A 20,424-nucleotide genomic window follows, 5' to 3' on the forward strand; every position below is an offset into this window, starting at 1 on the left:
TGTTTGCTTATTAATCAGTATTGCCATGGAAATTTTTTCAGCTAGGATTTCTTGACCATCTACTATATGCATAGCATTGTGCCAGGAGTTACTGGAAATTCGAAGTAAGCACTAGTCTTGGCCCTCACATGTTAGGAGTTATAAATCTTTCTGAGTATACACAGTCCTTGAATATACATTCTTGGTCTGAATTTCCTCCTTTCCCCAAGAGATAAACTAGTTATAATAGTGTTAATCAATCTGAAATCCTTTGTTATAGGATCTCTTGAAGTTATTTATTAGTGATTTGTAACTTTTATTATATATCAAATAACATGTGTTACACACTGGTACATGTATTGCATTATGGTATAATACATTTAAGGTCTAATTTCCATAACATTTCAAATCATACATACTTACGTCGACATAGTTGGCATTGATGTAATCAGTCAGTTTTCCATCTTTTTCAGCAAGCTGTGCAAGCTTAACCCTGCTATGATCATCTGGAACAAAAAGAGAATAATTTCACTAAGGTACGGGCTCTTCTTCAGGATGAAGGTCTATTATATATGTGTCATAATTTATTTCACACAAAATCAGCAAAAAATAATTCATTTTAATAGACTTGGGGGGAATACTGAAATGATAAAGATAACAAAGACAAACAGAAATCGCTGCTTTCAAGAAATGTCTAATGTGGTAAGACCAGGATACACCCGAAGGCAACACACAGCTGTTGGGAGAGAGGCGCACCACCAAGATGTGAAGGGAGAAACCATGTTGCTGCAGGATGATAATAAAAGTTTTCACAGAGGGTGGAACCTAAAGTTGGCATCTTAGATAAGTGATATAGGGGCTGTGAACAGCAGAGAGTCACTCAAGGAGAAAAAAGAGTGATGGAAGTTCCAGAAAGCCAGGGGGAGGGTGGCAGCAGAGGCGATCTGAACAGGAGGCTGGGAAGAGTCCATGGTGAAGGAAGCAGAGGGATCCCTGGGAGTGCCTGTGAAGGGTGACCACAAATGGCTCTTTCAAGGAAAGAGTCACAAAGAGGACTTCCATGAAAGGAGATAGAAGGACAGTAGTCCAGGCACAGAGGAAGTGGATCCGGCCCCGTCGATTGAAAGGGGGTGAAAACCCTGAAGTGAAACACAGTGTAACTATGGTAATCCAAATATGTTGAATTAGAGTCAGGAACGAACTTTAGCTCTGTGGAGAAACTATACTCATCTGCAGGAGATACTTAATGGAAAAGTGTTACAGAGGGAAACTTGGTAATTTCTAAGGAGGAAGAAGTAAATACAGATCAATTCATAACAAGTTACATTAAGACAGAAAGTATAGTACTTCTCTGACAGTAACAGTTCACATTGGTAGAGAGAGCTTATGTGAAAAGAGATGCCCAGCAACAGAAAGACAGATCTGGACAACAGGCTGTATTTTGGTATCGGTTCCAATATTTTTAGAATTTCTAGTTTGTTTTCTTTTTCTCTAAAACAGAATTGTTATTACTTATCTTGCCAGGTTGTTTCAGGGACTCAATGAAATAATATATTTATAGTGCCAAGCAAACAATAGGTGTTCAACAAATGTTCATCTCTGTCCCTCTTAGTTACCTGGTGGGTATTTTCTATTTAGCTTGTAGAGGGAAGTCTAACTATCTCACACTGAGAAGCAACCAAGTTTTATGTGCAGTCAGGAGAGTTGTTTCAATTGAGGAAAACAAACATACAGGAGAGCCCTCTATAAAAATAAAAGTTGATGTAAATCTGTGAAAAGAAAGGTAGTGTCTATGCACACTATTTAAGAGAACATAATAACAAGAGTGGAGGGTGCAGTCCTATGGGCTTCCAGAACTTGAGTGGAAACAGAATTCAAACAGCCCAGCTAGGAATTCAGTGCTCTTTGAAGCTAGGGAGGAGGGATCATGAATATGAGTTTCAAGAGAAGGAGAGAGAAGTATAAAGCAAAATAAGAATGAACAAATGTAGAAAAGAAGTGCTATAAGAAGATGGAATAAAATCATAATTTCATAGGAAAAAAATGAGTACAATTTCATTAATGGAAAAAGTCACAGATTTGCTGACCAAGGAGAAAGAACAGCTAGAACAAGGAAGGAGTCAAAAGACCCCAGAAGGAAAAGGAGGAAATAAATTAAGGTAAGAGGGAAAAAAAAATTTAAATGGAAGCCTAAAGATAATGTGATTTGGTTAGTAAGTTCACATAAAAGTGAACAGATCCAAATGAAAATAGGACCAGGGGTATAAATAACAGCAGAAACCACAAGAAGAGAAGCACAGTGCACAGGACCTGAAGAAAGTACTATGTTAAAATTTGAGTGGGTTCTGTTTCAAAGAAGCAGATGTCAATAATTGCAGGATGCATTGAAGTTGAAGGCATAGAAGGCTATGTATTATTAGACCCAAGTCTTATGCCCTGAAAACAAAGGTCCCAATACAGTCACACTGATCTGCCTTCTGATGGCTTTGGCACATTGACAGCACAGCAGTGCTGATGGTGAGGTCAGCAAAGTCAAGGACGTACTTACAGGCAACGATATTGATATAGCGGTTCTTGTGCTTGTTGTCAGGGTGGTTGGAGCTGTCTGCTGTGATACCTAAGTCAGCAGTACAGCTCTGCACTTCCTGTAAAAAATTGCATGTAAACCATTTCAACACATATTCTTTCCAACAAAATGCCTTAAAATAAAATAAGGGAGACAAAACAAACAAAATAATCTATCCAAAAAAAAATTATTTTTACATGTTACAACTACTTCTTGGCTAAAAGAAAATGCAGTGAAATAATGCCTTACCTGGTAAAACTCTTTCAGTGTCTAATGAGGGAATGAATGCCAAAAAAGTAAAGAAATCAAATTCCACAGCACACGACAAATGAGAAAAAAAAGTGTTCATATTAGGTTTACAATGGAAAACTATGATCATGCAATAAATACATTTGTCACATACTAACAAAACAGAATGTTTCAAACAGTAGCATGCAAATCAGAATGTCTAACAATTTGAAACCTTAAAATAATGTGAAGGGGAAAAATAACACTTTTAAAAGGGAACACTGGTACAGTATGAATTTTTAAAATGAAGATGAGAACCACCACATATTCCACCGCCCGTTTTTGTCATAGGGATTGGATTTGCTAATATTAAAATACAATTTTATCTTACTACCATAGTTCTATTTGAAACTCTGAGTTTGTGATACACTTTTTTTTCTTTTGGTGGTTTGAGTTGTTTTAAACAGTAAATAACTTCCTGTTAGGTGGTTTATAATATGGTTGTCAAAACGTTAAAATTCTCCTAAAAGGTTTTTTAATCACATATATTATGCCATTTTGAAACAAAATTTAGATAGCATTATTTTATATATATTTGATTAGCATCTCTTTTATATTTAAAGTTTGCTGAGTACAGAAAAATAATTTCTGCTACTTTTTATTAAAAGAATTTAAGTGCTTTTCAGAGATGTTTCTTATCTAAATGCATTAGTTTAGAATTTATAATTATTTGGTATTGATAACAAAATGAAAGCCTATAATTTCTGAGAAAGTATATACCCAAAATGAACTGGATTCATTAGCAAATAGGCCAGTATCTCTCCAAATTAGTTTTTAAAGTCTCTTTTGCAGCAAGTTATCCTGAATGATTAAAAACAATTTATGAACCACTTAAAAGCTGTAGCATCATTAGTTATTAAACTAAATATTTAGTTAATAAAATGTTCTGTCAAATAGGACTGTGAGCTAAAAGCAATGAAATTAAGAAAAAAAATTTTGAGTAAAAATGCAAAGTTATTTTTTCAATTTAATTATTATGGATCATTTAATAATATTTAAAATTACTTTATAGTTGTGCAAACTGATCTGCCTTTGGATTTATGCTGTTACCTACTTAGATTATAAATTGTCTATTCTTAGAATTTTTTTTAAACATTTAGAAAATTAGGCTTATCTTTCACATATTTTTACTGCTGTTAAAATAATTTTATTTCATGTTAGCCCAATAGTTTCTATCATTTAACAATGCAGTTAACTTAGTTAACAAACTGAGTTAACACTGCACCACCAATAATCTTTGGTTTAGGTAAGAAAACAATTTGATGTTTTAAATAAGTAATTCTTCATAGTATTTCAGATTTCTCTTCTATTTCTTTTTCTCCTTCTTCTTTTCTTTTTTTTGGTGACGTGGGGGTGGGGGGGAATTGAACCCAGGGTACTTCACCATTGAGCCTCATCCCCAACCCTTTTTATGTCTTATTTTGAGATAGGGTCTTGCTGAGTAGCTTTGGGTCTCATTAAATTGCTAAAGCTGGTCTTGAAATTGCAATCCTCCTGCCTCTGTCTCCAGATTTGCTGGGATTATAGGCCTGTGCCACATGCCAGGCTTCCTTGATTTCTTAAAGTTTTCTAATTTAACTATGTCTTAACTGATGTGACTCCTGAGAAAGTCGCACAGTGCAACCAGGAGAGTAGATGAGAGGAGAGTAGATCCTGTGATGACATCAGAGCTCAAGGCCCTTCTAAAAGGGAGGTCCACAGAGCACACTGGGGCAGGGAAAGACAAAAAGGCAATACTAGGGTGTTTCCTGGAGGGCATAGCTCTGTGGAGGCTGAGGCCTGCTTGCTTGATGACAAGCATATTGGAAAACTGCAGCCCTGGGTTTGAAATCCCAGTTCTCTACATATTGGTTGTTATTTAACTTCTATGGAGTTTGATTCCATCATAACATGAAAAGAAATAATAACTCCCAGAGTCGAGTGAAGTTTGAACATGGAGGCACCCAGTCAATGATATATCCAGCATGCTCACCAATGGTTGCTTTCATGTTTTGTGGTGGTTATTGTTAACTTTGTACTAATGACTCCCTATTTTGAAAATATACTTAACTGATATTTCAGTAGGTCATAATAAATTTGCAATAAATTTCTCTACCCTTCCCATATAAGAATATTTAATAGAAAATCACTGAAAGAGTTTTCACTGATTATAAGGCTCAAATGTTTTTTAGAAATGCATATTTTCTGGAGATGTGATTTTACTTTGTATAATAAGAGTCTTTTGCATTTGCATTGGTGTAATACAATTAGGGATTTATATGAAGTTTAGCTGAAAATCACGAAGTTTAGTAGTTTAGTATAATTTATATAATTTAGAAAATTAGAATCAGTGTTACTAATGCAGATTTAAAAAAAAGAATACTAAAGATCTGCACTTAATGGGGGAGAATTAGCAATGTTTTTGATATTTCCACTAGTACAAGTTGACTCTTAAATGGAAAATCAATTTTCTAAATTATATGGTAACTACAAAACAGCTCCTAAACATGTAAGTAATTATGGAACTAATATTTCCCCTAGAAGTGAAAATAGTTTCAGTGCCTTGAAGTCAAGAAATAGCTTACTGCTAAACCTTTTAAATTTACTATTTTCTATATTACTCAAAACAGAAATATTGAAATCATACCTCAAATTCTTCAGTAAACCCACTACTTGCATGTAAATCTGCAACATGCTTTGGAAAGTGCTTAATTGGAATTGCTCCAACATCATCTAAATGAATAAAAAAAAATGGTGTTAGAAAGGATAACTCAGAAGTTAATGTGTCTCTCATTAATGTAGCTCCTTCTAAAAAAACTTAAAAATTCAATTATTCTTATAATCACAAATAAATCTGTTCGAATTTAAAGCAACAATTACCGGTTTTATGTTTATTTTCCACCAATCATAACCTATATTTTAGAAATTTAATTTGATCAGAAATATCTTCCATACACAGTCTAAAGAGAAAACAATTTGTTTTCAATGTTAACATATAAATACCACCCAAGCTTCACTTCTTATTGATGCACTCCATCTCTTTATGGAAAATTCTGTTTAACAAGACTGGGGATTGTATGTAAATTCTGGGGAAAAAAGCAGAAATAATCTATATATTTCCAATTTTACTGTACTGCAATTTCAGTTTTATAAAACAGTACAGTTGTATAGTCATATGTTTACATTTGAAAACTTTTTTTCCTCTGTAAAAAAAATACTTATATGAGAAAATATTCATTAAGGATAATGTCAAAAACCTTTGGAACTTTTAATCTGTAATATTTTAAGAATTGTAAGTTGAAAATATGCTAAATAAACAAAGTCAGTGTATCTGTTAATTAATTGTGAAGGGGCTAAATTATTTTAACTCTCCTTTTTTTTTCTTTTCTCTTTACCTGGAAACACCTTCTGAGATTAAACATGTTACTAGTTCACCCTATGCAATTTCACAAGCAATTTCTCTGACAAGGAAACATCAAACACATTTCATGAGAAACAGTTATTTACATCAACAGATGTTCAGCATTTAGGCCATCTAATATTTTTAAGCTTCAGTTACCAAGAATTTGTTGATTTAAAAAAAATTAGAATCCATCTGTTCTCTCTCATAATAAGTGGACCTGAATACTAAAATTGAATTATCCAGGCAGGCTTAAGAAACACTAGATGAAGGTGCAATTCCACCTTCACACCTACAGAAGAATTTTGCCTGGAAGTAGCTTTTATAATTAGATAAGAAAACAGAAATAATTTGTCACACCTAAATCATTAGATCCAGTGAATGTCCTTCAAATCCACTGATATTTCCTACACAGCCCCCCTTTCACAAGCAGACTAGTTTTTATCATCAGCCAGGTATTTTTGTAATTTCTTTTATTAATTGGTCTGCGGACAAGTGAGAGTTACATATCTTTTCACTCTCTGATTTTACATGAAAATTCAGGTGATGAAGAGTGAATCCCGCGAGCTGGGCAAGTGAAAGAAGGACACTCCCTTGACCACTTCTCTTCTGACACTCAAAATGGGGATTTTGAATTTCCTTGACAAGGTCCTGATTTTAAATTGCTGCATTTTACTTATTATTAATAAACTATGTTGGACTTTGGATAATATTAGTATTAATTTGCAAACCCCATGCAGATGGGGTATATAGAAGAGATATGTTTGGAAGTGAAGGGAGTGAAATATAACTGATAACTAAAAGCTGTCAGTCTTAGAATTCTGAAATGTTAATGAAAAATTATGCCATTCTAAAATAAATACATAATATTTTAGTATGAACTAGAAAAACAAATAGAACAGTGGTGGTTGAAGACTCTGAGTTAATCAAAGAAGAATACCAGCAACCCTTTCAATTCCTATGCTGATAAAGCAAAAACTTAAGAATATAAATAATGTACACTCTATATAATAAATATAAAATATATATGAATATAAAACATTAAGAAAATATTTCTGATTTTTTGGGCATGAGATTTCAAAAGATAAGATCAGGAAGAACTTTGGCTTTTAACAATAATTTAGGGAGTGTCAAGTTGTTTAAAAAGTGACTCCTATAAATTGACCACATCAGCAAATTTTTCCTTCTATATCCTTGATTTGGTGATTAGCTTGTCCCCATTCTATGCTATATCCTCCAGTACAACTTTCATAGTCACATACATCTACACAACTCGTTTTTTATTACCCCATTTCATTCTGAGATGTTATACAGTGTTAAATAAATAGCCGATGTCTTTCTTATCATGTGAACTCTGGGTTTAGTGGACATTTTACTTTCAAAAGGCACCTGGCTAAATTTTGAATACTATTTTCCAGGTAAACTCTGGTGAAAATACTGTCTTCCCAAATATTCAACTGTTCAACATTGAGAAATTTTTTAAGTATCTCAAGCAATTATATATATATACATATATATAGTTTGTGTTCAGATTTTTTTCCACCAAGATTACCATCATTTTATAATTTTTTTTCTATGTAGTTAAGAAGTTTTTTCTCATACAAATGATCAGAAAAGAACTAGGTTTCAACCCTATTTTTTGTTATTTCCTCTTGCTTACATTTACTGCATTGATTTAGTCTGACCTTTCTTACTGATGAATAGAAATAACTAATAACTTATTGCTATGAGTGCTTGTTTTTAACATATCGCATTTGAATAAATAAAAATTATCTTGTCCTATCATCTGTATGGTTAAGAATGTTTAAAATAACAACAACAACAACAGGTTATAAACCATGATACATGATGTAGTAAATACTTTGGGGGAACACATATAATTACAAATCTACATTAAAGTCATTTGCAAAGCACCTCAATAAAAGGAAATCTTCCAACACTGTGCTTTTCACACAGCACCTACTTGTGGTCACAACTGAAGCCATTACCTGAAATTGGAAAGATAGGTGTTGGAGGTGTAGATATAACTCGAGGGGATGTACTGTCCTCTAAATAAAAGTGTGCTGTCTGGAAGCATTTTCTGAAAAGATAAGAAAACAATTTATACTACTAGCTGCATGGATAACAAGATGACTTCTGAGATTCTTGAAAAACATTATGTAAGTACCAGATTGAAAAAAAAAAAAAAAAGTAGACATATGCCTAGAAAAGCAATCGCTGGTTCTACATGTTTTAATAAAACACAAGATATGAAATAACAATATAAATATCCAAATGTATCTCAGTTTTACCTGTACCAGATTCAGAAAAGCAAGCAGATACCAGACATGCTGAAAGCAGACATGGCATTTGAAGTACAGCTGGAACCAAATAGTACTTTGCTGATATAGGAAACATCAATGCTCTATCACCTAATTCCCCCACTATTGCTAGAACCCAAAGTCTCACCCACTCTGGACAGGACAAGAGTGGAGAAGAACGTCCAAATCTGTCTTCTTTCAACATTTAAGTGACCATGTCCTTCTGAGTTTATTCAGCTGATAGTAAAAGACAGCAATCTATGATCATGTAGAAATGAAACTGCATAGGGTAGGTGACATTTGATGACAAAAGAAGGCAACTCTAGACTATATGAGAATGCAGAAATGGCAGAACTTAAGTGAGGAAATAATGAGCACAAAGCTGAAAACAAAGGTGATTTTATTTCCAAAAGATGCTAGTCTTGATGAGGGTTTTGAGAATGAATATATTTGGAATCAATGACAAGGATGACCTATAACATCACCTACATCTATTTTCATTCAGATAATAAGTGTAACATCTGGTAAGAGCAAACTATGAACTATTGAGAAGAGCAAAGAACCAACTGCTGCTATAAACAAATGCCAACCATCCTTAATATAAGAAATTTAGGTAATTAAAATGCTAATGACAAATATGAGCTGTTTAGTTTATTTGAAGTATTATTAATGAATGGTTAACTTTAAGTAAATACCTGTTTGAGTATAAATGCAATGCCAATCTCACTTTCCATTTTACATAAAGCCAGATTCATTCTTTTTTTCTTGCTTTCTTTTTCTTTCTTTCTCTTTTCTTTCTCTCTCTTTCTTTCTTCCTTACTTCCTTTCTTTCTTTCTTCCTTCCTTTCTTTCTCTCTCTCTCTCTCTCTCTCTCTCTCTCTCTCTCTCTCTCTCTCTCTCTCTCTCTCTCTCTCTCTCTCTGTTTCTTTCTTTCTATTTTTAAGATGAGTTCTTGCTATGTTGCTCAGACTGCTCTGGAACTCAGTCTGCCAAGTACCTGGGAGTATTGAAGTATGCCACCATGGTTGGCTTACTTTCTTATTTGCTTATTTAATGGAACTGGGCATTTAATTCTGAGCCTCTAGTATGCTATACAAACACTCAACCACTGGGCTACATCTGCAATCTTCTATTAAATTTCGAGACAGAGTCTGACTAAGTTATCCAGGTTGGCCTTGAACTTGACATTTTTCTACCTCAGTCTCCAGAGTAGATGGGATTACAAGTTCACTTTCTATTTAAAAATTTTTAAGCTTATATATACTGATAATCACTAAGATAACATTTGTTCTTATGTAGTGACACACCTGAACTTCAGTATTTTTCCAGTTAATCAGTTCCCTGGATAAAATTCTTGAATTGCTCTTCACTGTAATTGAACTGATATCCAATTATTTTAGCAAGGGATGTACAGCTTTTCATAACCTAGACTCCACCAACTTCAGTAGCTTTATCTCTCATGACTCTCACCCAGTCCACTGGTCTTCTTTCTTCCTCAAAGAAGTTCTATCTGCTCCATCTTAGGGCATTGGCTCCTCCTGCCCTTTCTGCCTGCCTGTCTCCTTCCCATAGTTTTTGCACTGGCCCAAATACTATTTGCTTGGGAGCACCTGATCATGCTCACTAAAGGTGTTAGCCCATCCCTCTAAGTCATTACCTTTTACCCTTTTTTCACTTAATTTTACCTGAAATAATTTTATCTGAAGATGTTCCTCTACTTACCATGATAAACTCATTGTGAGTTAAAAACACTATAAGTTAAAAATGTATTTAACACACCTAACCACCAAACATCATAGCTTAGCAGCACAGGATGCTGAAGAGCATGTTATTTATGTGATTGTGCAGCTGACCAGGAGCTGTGGTTGTGTCACTGTGCCTGTCCCAGCTGTGCCACCTGTTCAGCTTCTTAACAGAGAGTTGTATATATAGCTAGCCCACAAAAAAAAAAAAAAGAAAGAAACCCAACCAAGATTTGAAATCTGAAGTATAGTTTCTACTGAATGTGTATTGCTTTTGCACCATCATGATGAAAAAGTTCACCATCATAAGTGAGGAACCCTTTGTACCATTATTTATGTATTCATTTAGTTGTGCATGTTTATAGTTGGTCTCTTATATTAGAAAGTAAGCCCCCAAACACAAGGTACTTTATTTTAATCATTGCCATGTTAGTCCTCATTGCTATCATATTAGAGACACCAAAAAGTATTTGCTCAATTGATGAAATGCTTTAGGTAGCAAATAAGTAGTAAAATCATATAGCTGATGACCTTAATGTCATAAGCAAGAAAAAAAAAAAAAACCCTAAAGCAATGATTTCCATAGCAAAAAATCAGTCCTCTGCTGGGATAGTGTTAAGCCTTTGTTAACCAAACCTGAGGGAAGGACATAGATTAACAGAACATGAGAATATCTGCCAGAGATAGCAGATGGAGGAAAGGAGAGAATAGCAGATTGAATAGGAAGGGGAGAGATGTGAACCATAAGTCTCATGATGAAGAAACTCTCCAGTGACAGTCCAAATGAGCAAAAATGCAACCAGACTGGAGCAGAACTACAGAGGAAGTTTGACTTATCTGTGCAACCATGGTTAGCATGTTCTGATACATCAACATGGAAACACTGAAATTAGGACATGATTTTAAGATCAGAGAATTAAAAGCCCTTTGGTAGCTCTGAAATATAGTTACCCAAGCAGGTGGAAAAAAATTTTAAAGTGATAACATGCTTTAAAGTATTTAGTGCAATTCACAGTTGATATGAAAATCTCTTTAACAGCTTCCCTGATTTATGGTTAAGGTCCAGTTTGAATTTCTTCCATAATAATAAGCTAACTTTTTTATGAGTCTTTAGTTGCTAGACATAACTCACTATGACTGGCTGAAACCCATTCCTTCCTAAGTTCTTTCAAATTGTACATGAAGAGTAGGCCTTCCTGTCCCCGTAAGGGCACTTTCTCTTGATAATCAGTGTCCCTGTTACTTTTACTCATTGCCTCCAGATCTGTATTTTACAGATTTTTAGATTGTGGAATCCAAGATTTTCATCACTCAAATTCTACCTATTGGTGGTCCTCGCCCTCTTTGGTTTTCCTCTTTGAAATTTATATTCCAATAACACAGACACATGGTAATTTACGGAATCTGTCATGTTTTCTTCTAACTCAGTGTCTATCCTCCCTGCTTTAAACATGATTTTCCTTCTGACCAAAATGCCTCACTCTCCAATACACCAGGCAAACAGTATCATCCTTCATGACTGTTAAGAGGTATTTTTTAAAGCGGAAGAATCATTTCTCAAGCAGATTCTATTTCCAATGCACCACATGCAAACTTTCTTCCCACATCTCCCAGCCCAACTTCACACTCGTCTACATAAAGACGGTTCTGAAAAATTTACCTAATCAATCCAAAAGTGATCTTCATTTCCTGGACATTATTCTACATTATTTTAAATATTTTTCTTAATTAGTAGTTAGGATAGTTATTTTAGAATATACTTGTTTATTGCCTATATCCTTACTGCAATTTTCTCAAATAGAGGGCTATGTCTCTTGATTTGATATAAAGTCAATTCTTACTTACAGTGCCAGGAGTTCAATTTGTTCAATTATATGCATTTTTAGTATCAAATAAGTCTCATCAACCATATGTTGTTCAGCTGCATCCTAGAATCTCTTGCCTACCTAAGTCTTGGATGAAATAACTTGAAATGTCAAAACACTTGGGAGAGAAATATAAGGTTTATAGGTGGAGAAGGATGGATGGATGGATGGAGAGAGACAGGTGAACAGAGGATGTGCAATAACTCTGAAAGAACAGAAAAAAAAGGCAACATCTGATAAACTATAAAAAAGTAAATTAAAAAATATTAGCATTAAGGCTTAACATGTTGCTTATGCTCATCTTAGTAACTGGATAACCACCAACTCTATTTGTTTTTGAATATGTGATTAAATCTTCATTGGTTTTAGAAGATAAGTAAGTCCAGTCATATTACTTGGCATTAATTCTCCTCAAAGAACCTTCTACATTTTACCAAAAAGCTTGTAAGTGGAAAAAATTAAAATCATATAGGCTAATTTATGGATGAAGGGCATCTGCATATTGCTTACCCAAGCAATACATACTTTACAGTGTTGTCTTATATGAGAAGTGATATTCTACTTAAAAGGCATTATGGCACCAGGAGACCTCCACTCTGAGCTAGTAGATACTTTCCAGGACCCACAAATTTGAATTTAAGATCAAGAATGAATTCATATTGCTTTTCTTCCCATTCCTCCCAGCCCAAACAACTGCACTGATGGAAAGTTCTTTTTCTGTATTTGATAATGTGCTTTTTTTTGGATACAACTTTGGAATTTTATAGGTTCTAACTCCTAAAAAACTCAAAATCTGCCTTTTTATTTTTATTTAAAAAGAACTTTTTGAAAACCTTCCCTGTTGAAGTTATTTTGCCTCTTTGAAGCTTATGAGTTGGCTCATGTAAATTATACCTTAAAACATCTGGAAAGTACTTTGAAGGCATATTATTTAACATATGACAAGACGGTATCTATAGTCCATCTGTTCTGCATGTGCAGTGAATGTCTTCACGTCTATGTGCTAAGTGTTGATAACTGTGTCTCCTGCTAATTATCACTCAGCCACGATGGAAAAAGTGATGACTGTTTTCAACTTGTAGATACAGGTCCTATCAATCAATGGTAATCCGATTATTTAATTTACACCTTTTCATCACAGTATTTAGAATTAAAAGCTGGAAATGTGTAATTATTATTCCTTTTCTCAGGATTCTTATAAAAATATGAAACAATGTTCAGGATGCTGCATCCATTCACAGAACCCTTAAAGAAGTTTACTGCAGACTTAAAGGTGATCTAGGGAGTCCAGACGGCAGGCAGAAAGAGGGAACTAAATCATAGGTGGGTAAGTGACTTGGCTAAGATCATATAGTAAATTCAAGGAAGATTTTATCACCTATACTTTGTTCTGTCTTTCTGCTAAAATGTGCTTCCTCTCAAAGTTCATACAAAAATACAGGGTAACACCTTGAGCTAGGTAAGTTAGAGGAAGATATTTCTTTTACCACTTTGAGAAAATTTTCTTCTAAACAATAAGGATAGAAAAAAATGTTTAAATATTTTCTTCTAAGAATTCTGTGGTTTTAGCTTTTACTCTTAGGTCTATGGTCCTGTTTCAGTTCAGTTTTTTTGTATGATGTAAGACAAAGGTCTAATCTGATTTTTGCATGTAGATATCCAATTGTCCTTTCAACAAATGGAGAAAGGTCTTAGGACCCTTGTCTAAGATCCATTGGACATAAATATAAGTTTATTTCTGAACTCTAAATTCTACTTCATTGATCTATTTGTCTATTCCTTATGCCAGTACCAGGCTCTGTTAATATGCTGTAGTTTTACAATAAGCTTTGAAATTAGGAAATGTGAATCCTTCCTCCTTGTGAAATTCTTAGGAGAGCCAGGTGCAGTGGCACACGGATGTCACAGCTCTCATTTGGGAGACTGAGACAGGGTGGCTAAGCAACTCAGTGAGATCCTATCTCTAAAAAAATATAAAAAAAACGGCTGGGGATGTGGCTTAGTATTTAAGCATCCCTGGTTTAATCCCCAATACCAGAAAAAATCTCGTTGGAGAAATTATAGAAGAAAGTCTTTATGGCCTTATTTTAAGTGACACCTTCTTAGATATGATACCAAGAATATGAGCAATGACAGAAAAATGAATGAATTGACTTTTATCAAAATTAAAACTTTAAAAGATATCATCAGGAAGGTGAGAAGATCATCTAATAATGGGAAAAATAATTGCAAATCATATAACTTATAAAGAACTTGTATCTAAAATATATAAAAATATTCACAACTCAATAATAAAAAGACAAATAACCCAATTAAAAAACAGAAAAGGATTTAAACACACATCTCCCAAGGAAGCATACACATATCCAATAAGCACATGCAGAAATACCATTATTAGTCATTAGGGAATTAATAAAATAATTAAAATCATTGAACTGTACACTTTAAACAGGTGGTTTTTTAGGATATATTAGTTTTATCCCACTGAAGCTGTTTTTAAAAGCTGTTTAAATATGTGAGTTGGAAAAACTCATAAGGACTGTTACTCTCATACTGTTAATTGATAAGTCATTGGATTTGTATCCTTTCCATAAACTGGAGTTTCCACAGAGGTCTAAAATGTTTCCATCTTGCATTACTTACAACTGAATCTACACTAGAATTTGAATAATTCCCACATATCTTGAAGAATGAACTACTGTTATTCAACACTAATCCTAGTGTATAATGATTGAAAAATTTACATTATATAGTGAATTAATGTTAAACAAATGTGAGGATAGATATTTAACAATATTTAACAATTGAAATGGGTAGGCCAAGAGTGACAAATTTATCAGAGCAATTTATAGAGAAAAATATACAACTAAGCCACCCAAAGTGCTCACCTTTTAAACTATTGTACTCTCTTCTCAAGACATATAAAGTGCTATTTGTGAGGAAAAGAGAAACATCTATTGGTGAGGTTCAAATTTGTATATTTTCAACTAGCAATTTTATCTTTTCCTCACATAATGTAAATAAGAAGACCCATTACTAATAGAAGATCAAAACCACTCTAGATTTTAATTTTCCATATGTCATATCAAATAAGACACTAATTTTCAAATTGCACAAAATATACTTGAAATACCAATAGAGTTCAAGAGACTCATTTTAATTATTTAAGTATTTTAATTATTAACCACCTGACTTTTTTTTTTTTTGGAACTTCACTATTTACCATGAAAAAGAATTTGGTTTATTTTCCATCTTATTTGTAATTTAACATCACTTTAAATTAATTAGTAAAAAAGGTTTGGCAGAGAAAATCAGTTTAGATAGAAACTAGCAATCTGAAGAAACATAATATCAAAATGTGGTAAGAAGTTTGGTCAATAAATCCAGTGAGAAGTAGGTACACAATCAGATAAATCTTGCTGAACAAATGTTTATGGATTATGTACAATGTTCAAAGCTCTCTGTTGAGCACAGAATCTTCTGTAAAATGAGACAGTCAATTATAGGAATCCTTGGGCAGACTTAAGAAAGTAGCTTTGTCTGCATCTCCTTATGAATAAAATGGACTCCTAACCCATGAGTTAACAAAATATGATCTGGTCTCCATTATTCAAATTCTACTATGTTCTGCAAAATAAGCGAGATAGGAAATACAGTGGGTCATGAAAGCATCCTGCTTTAGCCAACCAATGACCAACTACACACGACTATGTGTTTTAAGATTCGCCATATCCAGCTCTTATCCACTTCCTGGTCCTCAAGCCTGCTGTACCTCTGCCTGGAATGCCCTTCTCCTCCACTTCTGGAATCCTATCTGGATGCATTTTATTTGACATTTACCTGCCCATTCTGGCCTCTCAAGATCCTTTGTTCTCTGACCACTTAGCATTAGGTTTCAGTTGCTAATCACATACTTTTGTGTAATGTTTTATAAATTCTTCATAGAAAGTTCTTCTTCTCAAAAAATTTCTTGAAAGTGGTGACTCTCATTCTTTTTTTTTTACATTTTCCAATAGTAGTTAATACACTATTAGAAGCATGGGAAACAGTCAAGTACAATGAATATTAAGAGAATATATTTTGGGATAACACATAAAAAGTGGTGTTACGAATTTATAAAATGATCCTGCTAAACAAAAAGTAATTAATTATAGATCTGAACAAAATTCTCTTTTAAAACAGGAATATACACTACTAAGCTAGACCTTTCTTAGTTTACAGATATGAATGCTTATATTGCAAAGTCCTTGTCTTCCAACAGTTCTACTGACTTACATCACATCCTTAGGAAATTCAGTAATGAGCTCTGTGTTCTGCTTGCTACAGGATGGGAAGCTTATGATGGGTGCAATTATCACTGTCTCTTAATAGTATTAATGGGTTATTGATGAGAGTGAAGCTATATTTTATTCTTGAAGCAAATTATGAATAAGTTTAAAGGTCCATGAATTTTAATAAATTCATTAACTTTAATCCCTGCTTATATTTATATTTTAATTGCTTGGTTTTTACTTTTGTGCACAGGTTATCATTTTTCATCAGTATGCAGTTGACATGTATCTTGTACAAACTGTTATTAAAAATATTTTTACCACATCCAAAAATTGTGTTTTCCTAAGTAAAACTTTTAGATTGCAACATCTGCTAAAAAGGTTTGTGTTAAATGCTGTAGTAACATCTGAATGTTAATTAGGTTAGTATGAAAGTGCAACCATCAAAACACCGTAGTAAATGTTAATTGAAGTCAAACTTCCTCCATTTTACCTTTATAAGTTTAAGTATACAGAACAATCAACCCTTAAATTATTGTGTCTGCGGATTCACAAATTTGCTTATTCATAGCTACCTGAATAAATTAATGGTAGCTCTGCTCTAATATGCTTTGAAGATCTTTAGATGAAATACAGGCAAAATCTCAGCTTTATGAATGAAATTTTCCAAGAGACACTCGACTTACCTCCAGTAGATGAAAATACCCACAAGAGCCACAAGACAGATGAAAGTCAGGGCGGACACGATCACGAGGGGCATAACTGCCTTCTTCTCAGACTCCAACCCCTCAGCTAGACCAATACGAGACTCATGGCTACTATTACTGGCCTCTGTAGTCAGAGAAAATCGAGAAAGTTGACATTTAAGATGAAGGATCTGTCACAACACTTTTCTATGGATTAGCTACAACCTTCACTGCTGTTACTTACCTTAAAACTCTGACTCTTTGATGTAAAGAATGTCTACTATTATAAGAAAAAGACGATTTAAGTAAAAGGAAGTTTAAAAAGTAAGGCAGGATATAAAGCTGAAAAACCATGATAACCCAGCAGAGATTGGCACCAGGTGGGGGTGCAATGGCAAGATGTCCTCCTAATGCTGTCTAGAAAAGCTTGCTCACAGGAGGACAGAAGCATGGAAATGAGAAAACCACCCAGTTTAAAAAGATGATCATGAAAACAAAGGTATTTACTGAATCTTCATATATGATCTTGATCTTCTAAAATTAATCTTAAGGAATTATTTAACCTTGTAATAAGGCAAATAATTGGAGCTATTACTATTTCATGAAGAAAAACATCTTAGGATTACATTTTATATATTGAGATAATTTTCAATGAAGCAAACTATATTAATTGTAAATATGAGTTGGTTTTAAATGCAATTTCAAATGTCTTTCTTATTCACTGTTTTCATCTATCAAAATGAAATACTATTTATTGCATGAGAATTGAAGGAATACATATATCTAAGAGATTCATTTCAAATATGCAAGTGTAAATCATGAAAAAAATCTGAACACATTCCTTGAATTTTAAAATGTGCCAAATGGCTATTTTTGTGCCCAGTCAGGAACCATTACTGAAATATCACTTTGAAAATCATTGCAACTGAGATATCCTTCCAAGTAACTAAAAGACTTTCAGAACTACGAATGTCAGTGTCTATGACAATCCTTCCCGTCTGCTCTTTAGGAAGCTGGGAGAGCTTTTCTAACCTGGTGTGCTGATGTTACTACAAATTAAGAGTCCTTATCTTTTCTATTTTTGGAAGAACTAAATCTAGGTTCCCCATCAAAGTTTAAGTGCTTCCTACACAGTTGGCACATTTGATGTTTTATACCAAGTCTACTATTAGTGACCCAAGACAGAGGGAATTGATTTGATCTCAAATATTTAAGAGTAAGAAATTTGAGGCTGATAGAAATGCACATACATGGCATTAAAATACATTCTAACTACAGAAAACTTAAGTTTGAACATAATGGTTTTCTTCTGTAATTAGGTATGATGGCAGAGAGGGCCAAGAATTAAATCCACTCAGACAGGAAATGTATTAGAGGAACATAAAGACACCATATTTCCCAAAATGTTTGTTTCCATAATTGTAAATGCATCCATTAGAAAAAAGTGGAATTTCAAAACGTGACTAAATATCATACAACTGTATAAAAAGTGAAAATACTGTAAGTCACCCAAACCCTGTGCTATAGTTAATATTCTCATAAGAAAAGCCAAAACTTCAATTTTTATTAGGTCAACCAGAGACTCTGGCCATTATGTATTGTGTGGAGACTCATCTGAACATCTAAATAATTTGTTGACTGCAGTGAAAATTTCCTTATGAAATTAAAGCAGCACCTTGTTTTATACACGGTCATCTTCATATTTTTCTATTGTAACTGTTGTTACCTAAATGGAAAGTAAGTTTTTGGGTAATAAAAATCCACTTAGCAAGGTCCTTGATGCCTAGTAATTACATATGTGGTTAATTGTATTATCCATAGCAGTCATTCTTAACTGTGATCCTGAGAATAGCAGTATCAGTATGACCTGTAACTTGTTACAAATGCAAATTTTGTGCTCTCCCAAAACCCACACCAAATCTTATGAATCTGAAATTCTGTGGGTAGAGCTAAAGAAATTATGTTTTGACAAGTCCTCAAGGTGATTTTATCTACAATAAAACTTGAGAATCAATGATGTAGATTAATGTATGAATAATGTGAGCTTATATAATCTCACAGGTCTTTGATTACCAAAAACATGCATATCAACATGTATAGGGGTATATGTATAGAAAAATACATATCTCATTCATAATAGATTTTTGTGAACCCACATTCATGAGATGTCTGATCATATTTGATATATATGGAAGATACATAACACTTAAAGTACACATAACATTTATATGCAAGCATTATATACACACATGCACACACATGTAGTCTTATATATAGACTTTGCTCATAAATTCTCTGGGAAAACTGATCTTAAGTTCTTTTACTGAGGAGTTAGTATGATAATTGTATTGTAATTATATATTATGCAATCTAGGTACTTTATGCAAGATGGCATACCACATGAAAGTACAGACAATCAACTGGTTGCTTTATATACTGAAACAAGGAACAATCTGCTGTATTGATTTAATTTTCATTTTGTTGAAACTAATGTATATGCTTTGATGTGACTCGGTAGTGTATATGAATTCCCTAAGTGGTAATTATTTACTAGTAGGCAATCAGGAAATAAAGAACTAAGCTTAATATATTAAAATGTTATGAGAATATAGCAGTATACTTTTGGTATTAAAATTTAAGTGTCATATATAATTTATTGTCCTCAATAATGGAAGCATAGTTTCTAAGAGACAAAAACTAGTAAAACAAGTTTTTAGGCTAACTTTTTAATTTAGTCTTTGTGCAACTTGGGTTAACTAATCAAGTATTTTGGATCTCTGTTTACTTATTTATAAATACCAGATACTAATATTTGCTGTATTTGTATTATTTTGAGTAATAGATGTTAACAATTGTTCTTTATCTTAGAAATACACCGTACATTTTAAGTCTCAGATTAAGGGATATATGCAGTAGTGAGCCAGATGAATGACCTATGATTTTTACAGATGTAGCTTCAAAAACATGAAAGAATTTCTCATAGTCTTATTATATCTTATTTACTTCATTAATTATGTTACTTAATGATACTGGATGTTATATTCATATTGTTTTTTCCTCATTAGTTGGGGATCACACTCTTAATAATTAATCTAATTTGTTCATTGAATAGCAAATTAATTGTATAAGTCAATAATTCTAGGTTTAACATATGTATATATATATATATATAGTCTTTTTATGATAGTATAATATAACAAGAACATATCCATGTCAATACCTAGTAAGAAAAAAATTGATGAATTCCTAATATTTCTCTTTAAAATAAATCTGATAAAATTTTTTTAAAAAAACAAGTACTATAATTGAGGACAGAAAACAATTCATATATAAATGACAACACTAATG

At 33.2% G+C, this 20,424-nt stretch overlaps 1 protein-coding gene across 4 annotated transcripts in view; it reads right to left on the reverse strand.

Moving 5' to 3' along the window:
- Ptprz1 (protein tyrosine phosphatase receptor type Z1) overlaps window positions 1-20,424 on the reverse strand; it is a 172,661-nt gene that overhangs the window by 23,655 nt on the left and 128,582 nt on the right. For 2 of the 4 annotated variants that reach the window (XM_047560613.1, XM_047560615.1), the window contains exons 13-18: window positions 17,077-17,221; window positions 8,201-8,292; window positions 5,460-5,545; window positions 2,795-2,815; window positions 2,528-2,624; window positions 403-485 (exon numbers count right to left, since the gene is read on the reverse strand). In XM_047560613.1, the coding sequence (XP_047416569.1) occupies window positions 403-485; window positions 2,528-2,624; window positions 2,795-2,815; window positions 5,460-5,545; window positions 8,201-8,292; window positions 17,077-17,221 (524 nt within the window). The remainder of the gene's footprint in view (window positions 1-402; window positions 486-2,527; window positions 2,625-2,794; window positions 2,816-5,459; window positions 5,546-8,200; window positions 8,293-17,076; window positions 17,222-20,424) is intronic. The other 2 variants (XM_047560614.1, XM_047560616.1) reach the window with 1 other exon arrangement.

This window comes from Sciurus carolinensis, chromosome 8, assembly GCF_902686445.1.
Source record: "Sciurus carolinensis chromosome 8, mSciCar1.2, whole genome shotgun sequence".
In the NCBI taxonomy this organism is placed as follows: domain Eukaryota; kingdom Metazoa; phylum Chordata; class Mammalia; order Rodentia; family Sciuridae; genus Sciurus; species Sciurus carolinensis.